We start from the raw sequence: 15,315 nt of genomic DNA, 5'->3' as shown, positions 1-15,315 counted from the left end.
CAAGAATTTTCTAGAAAAGTTGGCAAATTAATGAATCTTTTTCCCAATTTCATTCGTAAAAGTGACTTGAACCACCGTTGTACAAGTTTTATTTTCAAAATTTATAATGATATTCCTAATTAAACTGTTTTAAGGAAATGATAAATCTGCCCCGTCAAATCCTTCCCACCTGAAATACATCTCTATCTAGATGATCTAAACCCTTGGTCTTTTTCTTTTTTTTTGAACGGTAATCTAAACCCTTGGTTTGTGGGCCACACCACAATCAATGGGCCTTTCCACAACATCGGATATCGATCCTCACTCAATTTTTGTTTGAATCGTCAGATTCATCGATTTAGTAACTTCAATTGTTTGTAAGTGCAAATTTTTCAATGTGGTATACGATGAACGGCCCAGATCGCTCACTGATTGTGACATGATAAATTGTGAAGATTAGATGATGTACCTCTTTCGATTCGGCAACTATCGTGTATATGTAATAGATAGAAAGCTACCACTCATGTATTATCTCCATCGGCCCCACCATGGATGATGGATCACTATCCATACTTGGTATATGTTGAACTACAAGATGAATGCAAACAAGCCAATGCAGAAATTCTCAGCTGTTTACGTGCAATAGGAAAAAAAGGACTTCTAAAATGCGGGTCCCTTCGATGGAAAATTACAAAATTGGCCATCATTTAGGATTAAATTTTCAAACAAATACCATCACCAATCAAGCCTGCAAGGGGTGAAATTAACCATACCTAATTGAGGCTCAAGTGTATATTGTGTAGAAAATTGATTGTGTGGGGCCATAAAAAATCATGTTGATCAGATGGTCTTAGCCATCTAAAATAATAGCTTGCGAATTGACAGAAAATTGAGAAGGATTTTGTTTTTTGTTTTTGCCTACAAAACCTAATTTGAAAGTGTAGTTAAGTTATCTACACAGTAGCTTAAAATACATTGGAGGGTATATTGTATGGGTGATCCAAGCCATTCATCTGATTGGACCTCACATAGATAGGGTGTCCACAAAAAATCAGCTCCATAGGATCATCCCAACCCTATGATTTGTGGAGGTAAAATAGACGTGTATAAACCTTCACAAATCTGTCCATTTTTTGCCCCCATGGTTTTAAGGGTTTGGATGATCTTTTGGGCACACCCTATCTATGTGAAAGGCCCATCAAATGAATGCTTTGGATCACCCAAACAATGTGGGGCCCCACTGTATTTTAAGCTAGTGTGTAGATAACTTATCTACACTTGTGTGCAGAAACCGTTTTCTCAATTTGCAAAATATTGTCTAATTAGTAATTGAAAATGTTGAACTCAATAAAACTTGGGCCCTATTTGGATTTCAAGAAAATCATCTATGACGTAAAGTTTTGTCTTGGAAAATTTTTTCTTTCCATAATTTAGGGAGAAAACGATATAATTACAGGGCGCTGATATTCCTCCCGCCCCTCAAGGCTGGCTAACGTTTTCCCACCATTTGACCGGTCTCTCTCTCTCTCTCTCTCTCTCCAAGCACACACAACATGAACAGTTGGTGGGCCCAACAGAAACTGATGGTGGAATGGTGGGCCCATCTTTGAACAACGTAGGCCCCGCCCATATCACACCATAGGATAATCCAAACCGTCCATTTGATGGGCCATAAACGTAAATAGGTTGCGTCCCAAAATATTATTTCCATAGGCTGATCCTAGCCCTCCGATCTAAATAGAAACTACATCTTTTGCAACCTCTATAGATTGTAGGGTTGTGATCATCTTACGGAAATGATTTTGGGGCACAACCTATTTACATTGTGGCCCATCAAATGGAGGGCTCGGATCATCCTACGGTCTGGACGGTACACTTCATTTTCAAAAATATGGGTGGGGCCTAAATTGGTACGAACCACACCATAGGATGATCCAAACCATGGACGGCTTGGATCATCCTATGTTGTGGACGGTACGCTTCAATTTGAAAAATATCGGTGGGGCCTACGATTGGACCTTAATGTTAGTGTACGACCAACTCCATAGGATTATCCAAACCATGGACGGCTTGGATCATCCTATGTTGTGGACGGGCCTTAATGTTACTGTACGACCACAGGGTGATCCAAACCATTCATTTGATGGGCCAACCTTTTTGGGGGCACAATACGTTATGGCCCATCAAATGGGCGACTCGGATCATCCTATGGTTTGGACGGTACACTTCATTTTCAAAAATATGGGTGGGGCCTAAATTGGGCCTTAATGTTACTGTACGAACCACACCATAGGATGATCCAAACCATGGACGGCTTGGATCATCCTATGTTGTGGAAGGAACGCTTCAATTTGAAAAAATATCAGTGGGGCCTACGATTGGGCCTTAATGTTCTGTACGACCAACTCCATAGGATTATCCAAACTATGAACGGCTTGGATCGTCCTATGTTGTGGACGGGCCTTAATGTTACTTTACGACCAACTCCATAGAATGATCCAAACCATTCATTTGATGGGCCACAATGTAAATAGGTTGTGCCCCAAAAATCATTTCCATAGGATGATCACAACCCCACAATCTATAGAGGTTGCATAAGATGTAGTTTCTATTTAGATCGGAGGGGCTAGGATCAGCCTATGAAAATAATATTTTGGGACGCAACCTATTTACGTTTATGGCCCATCAAATGGATGGTTTGGATTATCCTACGGTGTGGTATGGGTGGGGCCTGCGTTGTTCAAAGATGGGCCCACCATTCCACCAACGGTTTTTGTTGGGCCCACCAACTGTTCCTGTTGTGTGTGTGTGGAGAGAGAGAGAGAGAGAGAGAGAGAGAGAGAGAGAGAGGTCAAATGGTGGGAAAGTGACACATACGTTAAATCCTAACGTTTAACGTTAGCCAGCCGTTTGGGGGGGGGGGGGGGGGGGGGTGTCGAGGGGTGAGATATCAGCGCCCTAATTGCGCCCTAATTAAAATAGTGATACGAAAACCGAATTGGGAACCTGAGAACGAGCCAACAATAGCCTCTTTACACGTTAACAATTATTTCCATTATCTTTGTTTCTTTTTCTTTTCTTTTACTTAAAACTAGTTGCAGTCCCGTGCGATGCACAGGGCGAAGAAAAAATTATGATCTTGAAATATTTGTCTTAAAAAGATGCAATTTGGAAAGGCATGTTGTGCGTAAAAAAATACGTAAAAAATATAAAAATATGAAAAATCAAGAAAATCAGCGGCTGATATGATTTATAGAAGTTACCAAGAGAATAAAATTCAGGAAAATTAAAATTTAAAAAAAAACAGCTTAACAGATATTTGTCAATTCAAGTCTTTACCTTGTGTAGATTAAGTTTCAACTTTTCTTACAATAATAGTGGTAATTTAACTAACAAAACTCAATTATCTTTTTTTTTTGTTGAAATGGAACAAAACTCAATATCTTAATCATAAAAAAAATTTAAAACAATATAAAGACCATGTATTTATTAGAAAAAGGAAACATAACAGTAACCTAAATTTCAATAACACAATATAAGAAATCAGTAATGCCAACAACCATACAGAAGAATTAAGACCAAAAGAAAAGTGCAAGAAAAAATTCCCACATTAGAACATACATATTCTAAGTAACCCAATCCAATCCGATGATATCATAGGAAAGAATATGGCATCTTTCTTGAAAATAATTTCATAATAAAGAGATTGTTCAGCTATATGCGGTGATTATAGAAGAAACTGAAGAACATAAAATTGAAAATCTGACTGCTAAAATCAAGAACAAAGCAATTTCAAGTAGGTACAGGTTGTGCAAGGAACCTGTAGAAGAATGCCCGCCGAAAGGCCCAAAAATCATCCTAAGCTGAATATGATATTTAAAACAACTTACAGAGCGTCATAAGTTGATAAACCTAAAAAGAAATGCCATATTCCATTGACATTATAAATAAATATATTAAAGTAAACAAAGGAATTGAATACAATCAATCAGATTGTGGGTTCTGAAATGAGAAAAAAAAAACCAAGTGATATTCTTTAAGTTTCGGTTAACCATGTGCATATAAACAAACTACTGCATATCTACAATTGCCCAAGCTGGAAGAACATACATTTCAATTGCATAATTTTCACATTGACAAAACATGATGGGAGCGAAGCATTCAGTCTTTGGCATCTTTAAATTGTAAGATGGTTTATATTTGGGCCCATTCCGTTTGTACTCATAAGAAACTGATTTCAGGTTGGAAGTAAATGATGTATTTCGGTGGGGTATTAATGCGATTTAATTTCAAGAAAAATGGATGTCATATCATCTCCTCAGATAAGATTCAAGTCAATGAAAAGAAGAGCATGTTGTCCTTATTGCACGCAAACCAAGAAATTTATAAATCAGATAATAAAAGTCGTAACCTGTTTGACTCAGTTTTAATGAAAATCTAATAGAAGCAATACTACTCCATACAGAAAAGAAGAGACGACCCAATATTTTTCTTTATTTTGTTAGGTAAATGTTATTTTAATTTTTGGGTCCCAACCTAATTAGGCTGTGGCCCATCTAATGGACGGTTTGGAATAGCCAAGGAGGATTGGCATTGTATCCAGAGAACCCATCTCTAGGTGTATGGCTAATGGGTGCTTGATATGGGGGCTTACACCTTATAGAAACTACAAAATAATAGAAATGCTATGCTGTAAGCCTGTATAGTTCAGTATTTTTCAAAAAAACGGTACGGCTTGCACCATCTAATGATCCAAACCGTCCATTTGATGGGCCACAAAGTAAATATGTCGTGCCCCAAAAATCATTTCCATAGGATGATCCAAACGCTCCGATCTATAGAGATTCTCATATTATGAAGTTCCTCTAATGATCATAGGGCTAGGATCAAATGGACGGTTTGGATCATCCTAGAGTATAAACAGTACAGTACTTCTTGAAAAATACTAAAAAAAACTCCACTACTAAAAATTGAGAAAGAACCTTAGAAGCTTGTACAAATTGAGCGACCCCATTGTGAGAAATGGAGGGTCCTGATCAATTAAGGCCTATTAGATGGAGGGTTCTGATCAATCAAAAATGGGACCACTTTGCCGTAGCAGACACACCTCTATCAGTTGTGACCCCTCCTTTGAAGTGTGGAGAGAAAAGAAAATAATAAAATGAAAGTGTCACAAAAGAAAGTCTGCAACGATGGTCATGTTTGCAAATTGAGTGGAAGAAAAATCAAGTAAGAAAAATGATAAAAACCCAGCAACACCCATCCAGCCCATAGATTAATTACCTAAGAATCTGAGTTCAAGGCAACGCAACAACCGGACTTAATGGCTCTTTATAGACCTGTCCCATCCCACACCAAGCTGGGTTCCACCTAGTCCCAAACATAGGCAGGCTCCAACTGAGGGTGGTAGCATCACCATTTTTATCTAGACTCCATTTCTTTCATGAGCATAAGTAAAACAAATTCTGCGCCCATTTTAATTAGAAAAAAATGGGCTTGTGTCTTGTTTTATGCCCATTTTACTTTGAAAGAATCTACTGAGCCAAGGAGGATTGGCACTGTACCAAGTGAACCCGTCTTTATTGCTCTGTTTGGCTGTTCATTTTGAGGAAATCATTTTCGAATGATCTCCCCAAAGCAGCATGTGTATGGCTACGAGTGCTTGATCTGTGCTTCTTGATCAAGGTTGAGGAGAAAAGAACATCATTTTAGATTTCTCCAGACCAGTGATTCATGTTAAAGTATAAAAGATAAATAACACCTTTCTTGATCAAGGTTGAGGAGAAGTTGGTAAGTTAACATGGTATCATAGCCAAAAGCCTCGAGTTCAAACCTCCCGGATAGTAAAAATTCACATGCGATGGTCGGCCCAAAGTGGGACCACATGTGCCACGTGTTTGCCAAGTGGGCTACACGTGCGGAGGAGTGTTAAAGTATAAAAGATAAATAACACATTTCACCAACAACTTAAGCTTTTGGAGAAGTTGGTAAGTTAACATACTTTAACACTCTCCCTTACCAACTTCTCCAAAAGCTTAAGTTGTTGGAGAAAGGTGTTATTTATCGTTTATACTTTAACAATTCATTCTAAAATGGGGGCTTACACCACATAAAAACCCCAAAATAATAGACATGCTATGGTGTAAGCCCGTATAGTCCACCTTTTTCAAAAAGAACTGTACGGCTTGCACCATAGGATGATCCGAACTGTCCAATGATGGGCCACAATGTTACGAACTTAGATTTCTTAGGGAGAAGATCAGCCTCTTGATCCACTTCGAGGGAAGGATCAATCCTCCTTTGTGCACAAAACACAATTTTTGGAATAAATTTCTACGTACATATTTTATTCATAAGCAACATTAAATATAAGAAAACATCCATGTTTCAACTTCCTATAAATTCTCCACTAATAACTATCTCTAAATCAACTTTGAAGATTCACCCAAGATAACTCTTATCTTAACATCAAGACACGTCTCACTTTATGAGACAACAACAAAAGACTCCTAGGCATAGCAAACTCCACTCAAACATAATTAATTTATTCAACCCGGAGGGCCATGTAGGTACGTAACATCCCTCCCCCCTTGAAATCAAGGTTGGATTATTGACACACACAAAAAAAACCAATTTATTCCACCGGGATCCCAAATCATATTGGGTATGATTTTGTTGAGCAACATATTTGACGTTGGACTTCCACCTTAAAAAACAACGGCCGTGATCCTTTGAACTCCACCTTCAAAATCTCTTGTGATCAAACAGGAAAAGAAATACGATCTTTCATTGTGGAGCACCGAAGAGATGGAATGATCGAATGGGTCGACAAAATCAAGATTAATCTTTGCACGGTGTTCAACTAAATCACCTTCACCAGTATCAGTTTGCACATTTTTAAAATTTAGCTTTCTTTCTACTCACATTTCCTTCATCAGCGTGTTGATTTTGATCAAGCCTTCTGAAAATTATCGTTGTTCTTTCATAAATTCTGAAAAAAACTTGCAAAAATCACCGCGCATGGAATACAAAATCTCGTGGTATGTAGCCATGGCGCAAGAACGACTGCTCTGATACCCCTTGTTACGAACCTAGATCGGTTTGCAACGGATTTGATCTTATTAGAGGGAAGATCAGCCTCTAGATCCACTTCGAGGGAAGGATCAATCCTCTTTTATGCACAAAACACAATTTTTGGAATAAATTTCTACGTACATATTTTATTCATAAGCAACATTAAATACAAGAAAACATCCATGTTTCATCTTCCTATAAATTTTCTACCAATACCTACCTCTAAATAAACTTTGGAGATTCACCCAAGATAACTCTTATCATAACTAACATCAAGACATGTTCCACTTTATTAGACAACAACAAAAGACTCCTACGCATAGCAAACTCCACACAAACCTAATTAATTTATTCAACCCGGAGGGCCATGTAGGTACGTAACACACAACGTAAATATGTTGTGCCCCAAAAATCATTTTCATAGGATGATCACAACCCTCCAATCTATAGAGATTCCCACAACATGAAGTTCCTCTAACGAACATAGGGCTAGGATCATCCTATGAAAATGATTTATTTGGCACACCCTATTTACATTGTAGCCCATCAAATGGACAGTTTGGATCATCATAGAGTGTAAGCCGTATAGACCTGCCAAACTAGCGGATTGGGTTGGGTTACCCGCAGGTCATGTGGGTAAGGGTCAAACGGGTTGGGTAAAAAAGGACCCACATCCCTACGGGTTAGCACTTAGGTGACCCGCACCCATTGCACGTGGGTTGGGTAACCCACAATTATTTTCCAAAGTTTTTTTCCGGAGGGAAACATGTTCAGCTGGCCCCTCTCTCTCTATCTTTCTCTTCTCTCTCACTCTCATTGATTTCTCTCAAAACCCTAAAACATGAGAATGAGATACACCCCCACCTACAAAAAAAAAAAGCAAAAAAATAAAAATAAATTGCTAACGAACCCTTGACCCTTTTATATTAGGTTGCATTCCTTCTTAATCTAGATTGTCCATTTCTCTTTTTCTTTGATCTCACGGTTCGTATGGATTGTTTCTCAATGAAGTGACATAAAATGCCTGGAGTACCATCCAAAAGAGAGAAATCCCATCTTTTATCTAAAAAAAGAAAGTCTGCAACAATGATCTTGTTTGTAGATTGCCTGATAGAGATAGTAAAGAAATAACAAAAGTAAGAAAAATGACAGAAATCGAGTAACACACATCCAAATCAAATACAAGGACCAGGAATTAAAGCAAGCAGCATATATGTAATTTTCACGCAAGATTTTTATTCAGCAATGTTTTGGGGGTCGATCCATTTCCCAAAAAACAAAACAAAAGAAATAAAGAAAGATGGGAGAAGAGGATGCTCAATAGATGGTGACTAAATCTAGAATAATAGTAGAGAGAGAGAGAGAGAGAGAGAGAGAGAGGGAGGAGGGAAAGGGACATAGAGAGAGAGAGGGAGAACCCCAAACGACCGGCGTAATGGCCCTTTAAAGACCTGTCCCATCCCACACCATGCTGGGTCCCACCTAGGCTGGCTCCAATTTAGGACCGTAGCATCATCATTTTTATCTAGACTCCATTTCTTCCATGCGTGTAAGGAAAATAAATTTTACGCTCACTTTTTGGTAGAAAAAAGTGGGCTTACGTTTTGTTTTATTCACATTTTTAGGTAGAAAAAATGGGTTTGCCCAGTGAACCCATCTGTATATGTATGGCTACACTGGGTGTTTGATATGTGCTTCTTGATCAAGGATGTGGAGAAAGGAACACCATTTAAGATTTCTCCAAACAAGTTATTCATTCTAAAATGGGGGCTTACACCATATAAAAACTCCAAAATAATAGAATTGCTATGGTGTAAGCCCGTATAGTCCAATATTTTTCAAAAATAACTGTACGGCTTGCACCATAGGATGATCCAGGCCGTCCATGACACAACATAAAAAACTCATTTCCGCGAGATGATCCCAACCCTCCGATCTATAGAGATTCCCATAATATAAAGTTCCTATAATGATCGTAGGGCTAGGATCATCCTATGAAAATGATTTTTTGGCACACCCTATTTACATTGTAGCCCATCAAATGGACGGTTTGGATCATTATAGAGTGTAAGCCGTACAATATAATTTTGAAAGAAATGCAAATTAAACGTGAGTAACTAATTAAATTTTATATTTATAGGTTTTTTTTTTTTTTTAAAAAAAAAAAAACAAATACTTGTGTTTCCTCCTCGTTAAAGTTTCCCTTCATTTTTTAACATACATGCCTTCTAGAATTAGAGTTTTTATATTATGTCCATGCGTATGCGTAGGTGTATATATTTAAAGAGGACTGATAGATACAAGGGAGCCCTTGCATAAAGAGCCAAAAAAGGGCTCTTGAATGGATCCAGGTCATGAAATGTAACTGATTTTACTTTTTCAACCTATTTTAAAATGTAACTGAAAATGACGTGGATCCAATGAAGAGCCCTTCTGCGGCTCTTTATGCAGGGGCTCCCTTGTATCTATCATTGCTCATATTTTTAAAAACAAAGTTATAGTGGGACCCAAATAGTTTAATCATTCAAGCCATTTGATCCGAAGAACAGCACATTAAAAAAAAACCTCTATGGATCAGAGGGTTAGGATCATCCTATGGAGAATATTCTCGGGATCTGCCTCTTTATGTTAGGGGCAAACAATTGAATATTTTGGATTAGGAAATTGATATATTTGCCCCTCTTTTTTACTTGGGACAGCCCCCTCTAGTGTATTTATCAGTTATCACTTCTCTTTTACGCTAGAGGGGATTGTCCCCAGGTAGAAAAAAAAGGGGAGAATATATCATTTCCATTTGGATTATCCAACAATATTTATGTGTGTATGCCATATAAAAATTAAAATTATGGTTAGATAAAGCTTACCCAGCAAACATTACCCTCTTTTTTAAATTTAATTACGAGACTAGCCCTGCCCTTAAATGAAGCAAAATGGGAAAAAAATGGACGGTTTGGATCGAATGACCCCAACCATTCGATCTATAGAGGTTCCATTATATGAAGTTCCTCTAATGATCATAGGGCTAGGATCATCCTATGGAAATGTTTTTTTTTTTTTTTTTTGGCACACCCTATTTACATTTTAACCCATCAAATGGACGGTTTGGATCATCCTAGAGTGTAAGCCGTACAATGCTTTTTGAAAAATAGCAGAGTATAGGGGCTTACACCATATAAAAAATCCACTTTGCAATAATGAAAGAATAAAATGAAAGAATCGAAAAGGAAAGTATGCAATAATGATCATGTTTTGTAAATTGCATGGTGGAGAACTGGAGAGAGTACTCAAGAGTTAGAATAGGTTTTGACACTTTTTCTTTTTTCTTTACAGCTGTCAAAGGTTCAATTATTGCCTCCCAATGTGATCTCTTGCAAGATGAAGAGAGAGAAATAAGGTAGACTTGCTATTCCTTCCACTCTTAGTTTCCTCTTTGAGATCCCTTGTTTTCTCCAACATCATGGCTGATGTAGCTACATGCATCTTAGAAGTGGCGAAGATTTTATATGGTCCTGTTAAGCGCCGTTATGATTATCTTGTTCACTATAAAAAGAGTGTTGAAAATCTTAAACTCAAAGCTGAGAATCTAAGGTCGACGAGAGATGATGTGCGACAATTAGTGGACGCTGCTATTAGAAATGGAGAAGAAATCACTCGTGTAGTGCAGTTATGGCTACAACAAGTAGATGACATTGAGGCAATCACGGAGAGATTGGAAGAGGGGATGAAGGAGAACAAGAGATGTTTCAAGGGATGGTGTCCCAATTTCAGCTCGCGCTTTTCTCTAGGTAGAGAAGCAACGAAGAAGATGGTTGATGTTCATGTCCTGCTAGCAAAAGGGAATTTCACTCATGTAGCAACTCCCCGCCCTTGTCCAAGCTTTAACCCAACAGGAGAATTTGAGGCTTTTGAATCCACAGCTTTTGAATCCACAGAATCAGCTAAGAAGCTGATCATCAAGACATTAAAAAAGGAGAGAATCAACATCATCGGGGTATATGGGATGGGAGGTGTTGGCAAGACGACCCTAGTGGAACAAGTGGGAAAGCAAGCTAAGGATGAAAAGTTGTGTGATAAGGTTGTAAAGGTCACTGTTTCCCAAAAGCAAGACTTGCAAAAGATCCAAGACGAACTCGCAGAAAAATTAGGCATGGAATTGAAAGAAACTAATGAAGAAGTGCGGGCAGGCCGGCTGTTGGAGAGATTAAAGCAAGAAAAGAAGGTACTCATAATCTTGGACGATTTGTGGGATAGATTGGACTTCACAAAGGTCGGAATCCCCTGCAGAGGTACACAAATGGGCTACCAAATTATAATGACAACACGGAGATTAGATGTATGTTTCATGATGAATTGCCAGAAAAATATCAAAGTCCAAGTCTTATCTGAACAAGATTCATGGAATCTATTCAAAGAGAAAGCAGAAGTTGTTGAAACTGATGAATTGCGGAGTTTGGCAAGGGAAGTTGCTAAAGAATGCAAGGGCTTGCCTTTAGCCATTATCACGGTTGCAAGGGCACTGAAAGGCAAAGGCTCATCTATTTGGGCTAATGCATTGAGAGAATTAAAGCGGTCTTCTGCAAGAAACATAGAGGGTGTTGAAAAAGAGGTGTACTCTCGTCTCGAGCTGAGTTACAACCACATTAGAAGTGAGGAAGCAAAGTTGTTCTTCTTGTTTTGCAGTGTCTTTCCCGAAGATCATAACATTGAAGTGGGCGTATTGATTAGATACATGATGGGGGAGAGGGTTTTCAAGGATGTCAACAATTTTGAGGAAGCGTGGGATAGAATACAGACCTTGGTTGAAACACTTAAGGATTCTTGTTTGTTGTTAGACGGTGACAAAAAAGGTTTTGTAAAACTGCACGATGTTGTTAGAGATGTGGCCATATTGATCGCATCAAGAAAAGAGAATGGGTTTCTAGTTAAAGTGGGAGAGGAATTGACAGAGTGGCCAGAGACTTTGGATGAATGTAAGAGGCTTTCACTTATGGGAACTTCAATTGGTATGCTCCCCGAGCGGCCAAATTGCCCACGCCTCTCAACCTTATTACTACAACGAACGAATGGTTGGGAAGAAATTCCAAATAATTTCATTGAAGGAATGAAAGCCCTTGTCGTCTTGGATCTAAGCAATACCAAGATTTCATCATTGCCCCCATCACTACCATACTTAAAAAACCTCAAGACACTATGCTTAGATGGGTGCATGCGTTTAGATGACATATCCCTACTTGGAGGTTTGGTGAAACTTGAAGTACTTAGCCTAAGGAAAACTGCGATCAAAGTATTGCCAATAGAAATCGGGCAATTATCCAATCTGAAGGTTTTGGACTTGACATGGTGTCATGCTGTTACAATGGTGGCACCAAATGTCATTTCAAGGTTGACTAAATTAGAAGAACTGTACATGGGAGATAGCTTCAATGAGTGGGAGGTAAGAGGCAGCAGCGGTGATGGAAGTAAAGCGAGCTTTGATGAGGTGGCATCTTTGGCTCGCTTGACCGTTCTACAAATTGATGTTGAAGACGTGAATTGTTTGTCTCTAGAAGTCTCCGGCCCTTGGGAGAAACTAAAGAAATTCCGCATCCGCGTTTGGTACCGACGGAGCTTCATGAGCGACTACGACAAGTGTACATCCATCAACATTTCATACCCTTTATCAAAGTGGGTTAAACTGTTATTAGAAAGAAGCGAAGAAATTGAATTGGAGGGCGTCTCCAATATTGTACACTTCATAGATGATGAAGGTGTCTCTTTCGACAGCGTGAAGTACCTCCGTCTCTTCGATTGTGACGAAATGGGACATTTCATCAACACGGTGGAAGAATCTCATCGGGTTCCACCAAATGCCTTTAGGATATTGCAACGATTGGACCTCTTTGACACGGAGAAATTAGAGAAGATCTGTCACGGCCCGCTTCCTAATGGATTCTTTGGGAACCTTACAGAGCTGAACATCTCCGGTTGTAGGAAATTAAAAAATATCCTATCATATGATCTGCTTGAAGGATTGAAAAGCTTGGAGATACTCAGAGTAGTCGGTTGTGAAGAGTTAGAGGAGGTATTTGACTACGAAGAGGGGATGAGAGAAGAGGATCATGCTGCTATTACTACATCACCTCTCTCTACATTGAAAAAAATGGAATTACGAAGTCTGCCCGAACTGTCGTGTATATGGAAGGGGGCCATACCACCAACTGGGACATTCCACAACCTAACCCAGTTGACTGTGGTTAGGTGCCATAGCTTGCGATGTCTATTCTCCCCTGTTCTTGCACAGTGCCTTCAACAATTGGAATACCTCCATGTAGAAGAGTGTGAAGAAATAGAGGTGATAATAAGTGGAGAGGAAGAGGAGCAGGAATTGGGTGTGGTGGATAAAGAGACTCTGCTCCCTCGATTAGAGACTACAGAGTTATTCCATCTCCCAAAGCTTACAAGTATCTGCTGCCGTCTCAATAGAGGAGGAGGAGGGTCCCATGTATTTCTCCATTTCCCTTCCTTGATATCTATTTGGGTAAATGCTTGCCCGAATTTAAAGAGGTTTCCGGTGAGACCCCACAACACACCTAAACTTGAAAAGATTAGAGGAGAAGAAGCATGGTTTGAAGGGTTGGAGTGGGAGGACGAAGGCGACATGTCACGCCTCCAACCTCGTTTTCATCCATTTCAACAGCGGGAGGACGACAGGCGATTTGTCTCGGCCCAATATGATTATTTGTGTTTCTTTTAATTTATTGTAGAGATAATAGCATTCCAAGTTACTACCACATGTCTTCCACAATCCTTATCTTGTAGAGAATGAAAAAAACTCTATAATTATGATAATTTTTATTATTCTTGTTGTATCATTCTCTCTTACTTCTTATTGTTCTTTTGCATTTTGCATCCACTTCTCTACCCATTAAAGGATATTAAAGTAGTAAGAAATTTGGTATTCCATTTTGAAGCATATTTTAGCTTTAAAGCACAACCCCTTATTGTGTTTGATATTATGTTTGTTAGAAGCTTGACAGTTGCATCTGTTTACATTTAGGTATAGGCAGTCTGCATGATGTGGATGCATAGGAAATGCTTATGTTATTGCTTCCAAATCATTTTTTTTAAAGATTGGCTTTTGTTTTCAAGGTCCTTTGGAATTAGGTTGTCTCACTAATTACTGCCCATGAAAATTAAGTGCGTCATGCCCTCTACAAAGGGAGATCAAAAGATCAGATCTTGTAGAGTTCGTTTTGTAACGAGTTTCAGTAATACCTAAATTAACATACCCCTCTCAAATCCAAAACCCCAAAGTAGAAGAAGTAAAATAAGTACAACAAATAATATTGAGTCTATAATTATTAGTTATCTATGTTCAATAGTGTGGCAACATGGCATGCAGTTGATGACATTCTTGGACTCTTTAGTTATAGGACTATCTACCTCCTTGAATTATTGTACTGCTATCTTTGTATTATCTTTGTTTCTTCAGGACCACCTCGGTTCTGTTTTTACATATATATATATATATATATATATATATATATATATATATATATATATATATATATTCTGTTGCCTTTTCAAAAAAAATTAACTCAATCAACATTCAGAAAAAAAATTAGTGTGACAATAAGAGTCTTCTTTTTAAATTATAAAAAATGCTTAAAAGACACTGGTTGTAAGCTCGTTCCTAACATTCATCTTTTGGGTCACCACTTGTGCCATATATGTAAGTGATTAGATCTGGTGATCTGACCTGTGACCTGCGACCACAAGTCCGGCCAAATTCATTTGAGAACACCTTGATAAGATGATCTTAGGCCATTGATCAATCAAGCGTATTGATGGAGGAAAATGTTCCCGGTGAGTTTGTCGTAAACACTTGGCACTTGATGTTGCATCATTGCTCATAATGTGCTGCTTCAGTTGCTTGATGTGGTGCTAGCAACTTGACTCCAAGGGTTACAGATTTAAAAGCCCTTTTTTTCTTATGAACTCATGTTGGTTGTTTATGAGTTGCTGTCTTTTAGATCCTTAAATATAACCCAAATTTTTTTATATAATGAAATGCTTTGGTCATCTTGTGGTGCAGGGGTCCTCTTCATGTGATCAATTCTATGTATGAATATATTGGCTCCAAACAAATAGGACTACTGTGATATTTCTGTTACTTTGTTTCACCTTGATCAAAGTAAATAGCGCTGGTAGTTGCAGATGTGATTAAATGAGAGATCTAGTCGAAGGTAAAATCTCATTATTCTCAAGTATACAGTTACATTG

At 38.4% G+C, this 15,315-nt stretch overlaps 1 protein-coding gene and 1 long non-coding RNA gene across 2 annotated transcripts in view; both read left to right on the top strand.

Moving 5' to 3' along the window:
* The window catches only part of LOC143848259 (uncharacterized), a 70,152-nt gene that overhangs the window by 34,500 nt on the left and 20,337 nt on the right, over positions 1 to 15,315 (top strand). The gene's annotated exons all lie outside the window — the stretch shown is intronic.
* LOC143848837 (putative disease resistance protein At4g27220) lies at positions 10,511 to 13,786 on the top strand. The gene has a single exon (XM_077357900.1). The coding sequence runs from the start codon at positions 10,511 to 10,513 to the stop codon at positions 13,784 to 13,786; it is 3,276 nt and encodes a 1,091-aa protein (XP_077214015.1).

The sequence above is a fragment of the Tasmannia lanceolata genome, unplaced genomic scaffold, assembly GCF_043159265.1.
Source record: "Tasmannia lanceolata isolate RefF3 unplaced genomic scaffold, GAP_Taslan_0.1 ptg000016l, whole genome shotgun sequence".
Taxonomy (NCBI): domain Eukaryota; kingdom Viridiplantae; phylum Streptophyta; class Magnoliopsida; order Canellales; family Winteraceae; genus Tasmannia; species Tasmannia lanceolata.
The sequence above is the reverse complement of the archived record's forward strand: the minus strand, read 5'-3'. Positions and strand labels throughout refer to the sequence as shown.

Coding starts and splice junctions, on each gene's coding strand:
- LOC143848837 (XM_077357900.1), top strand. CDS start 10,511: ATGGCTGATGTAGCTACATGCATCTTAGAAGTGGCGAAGATTTTATAT.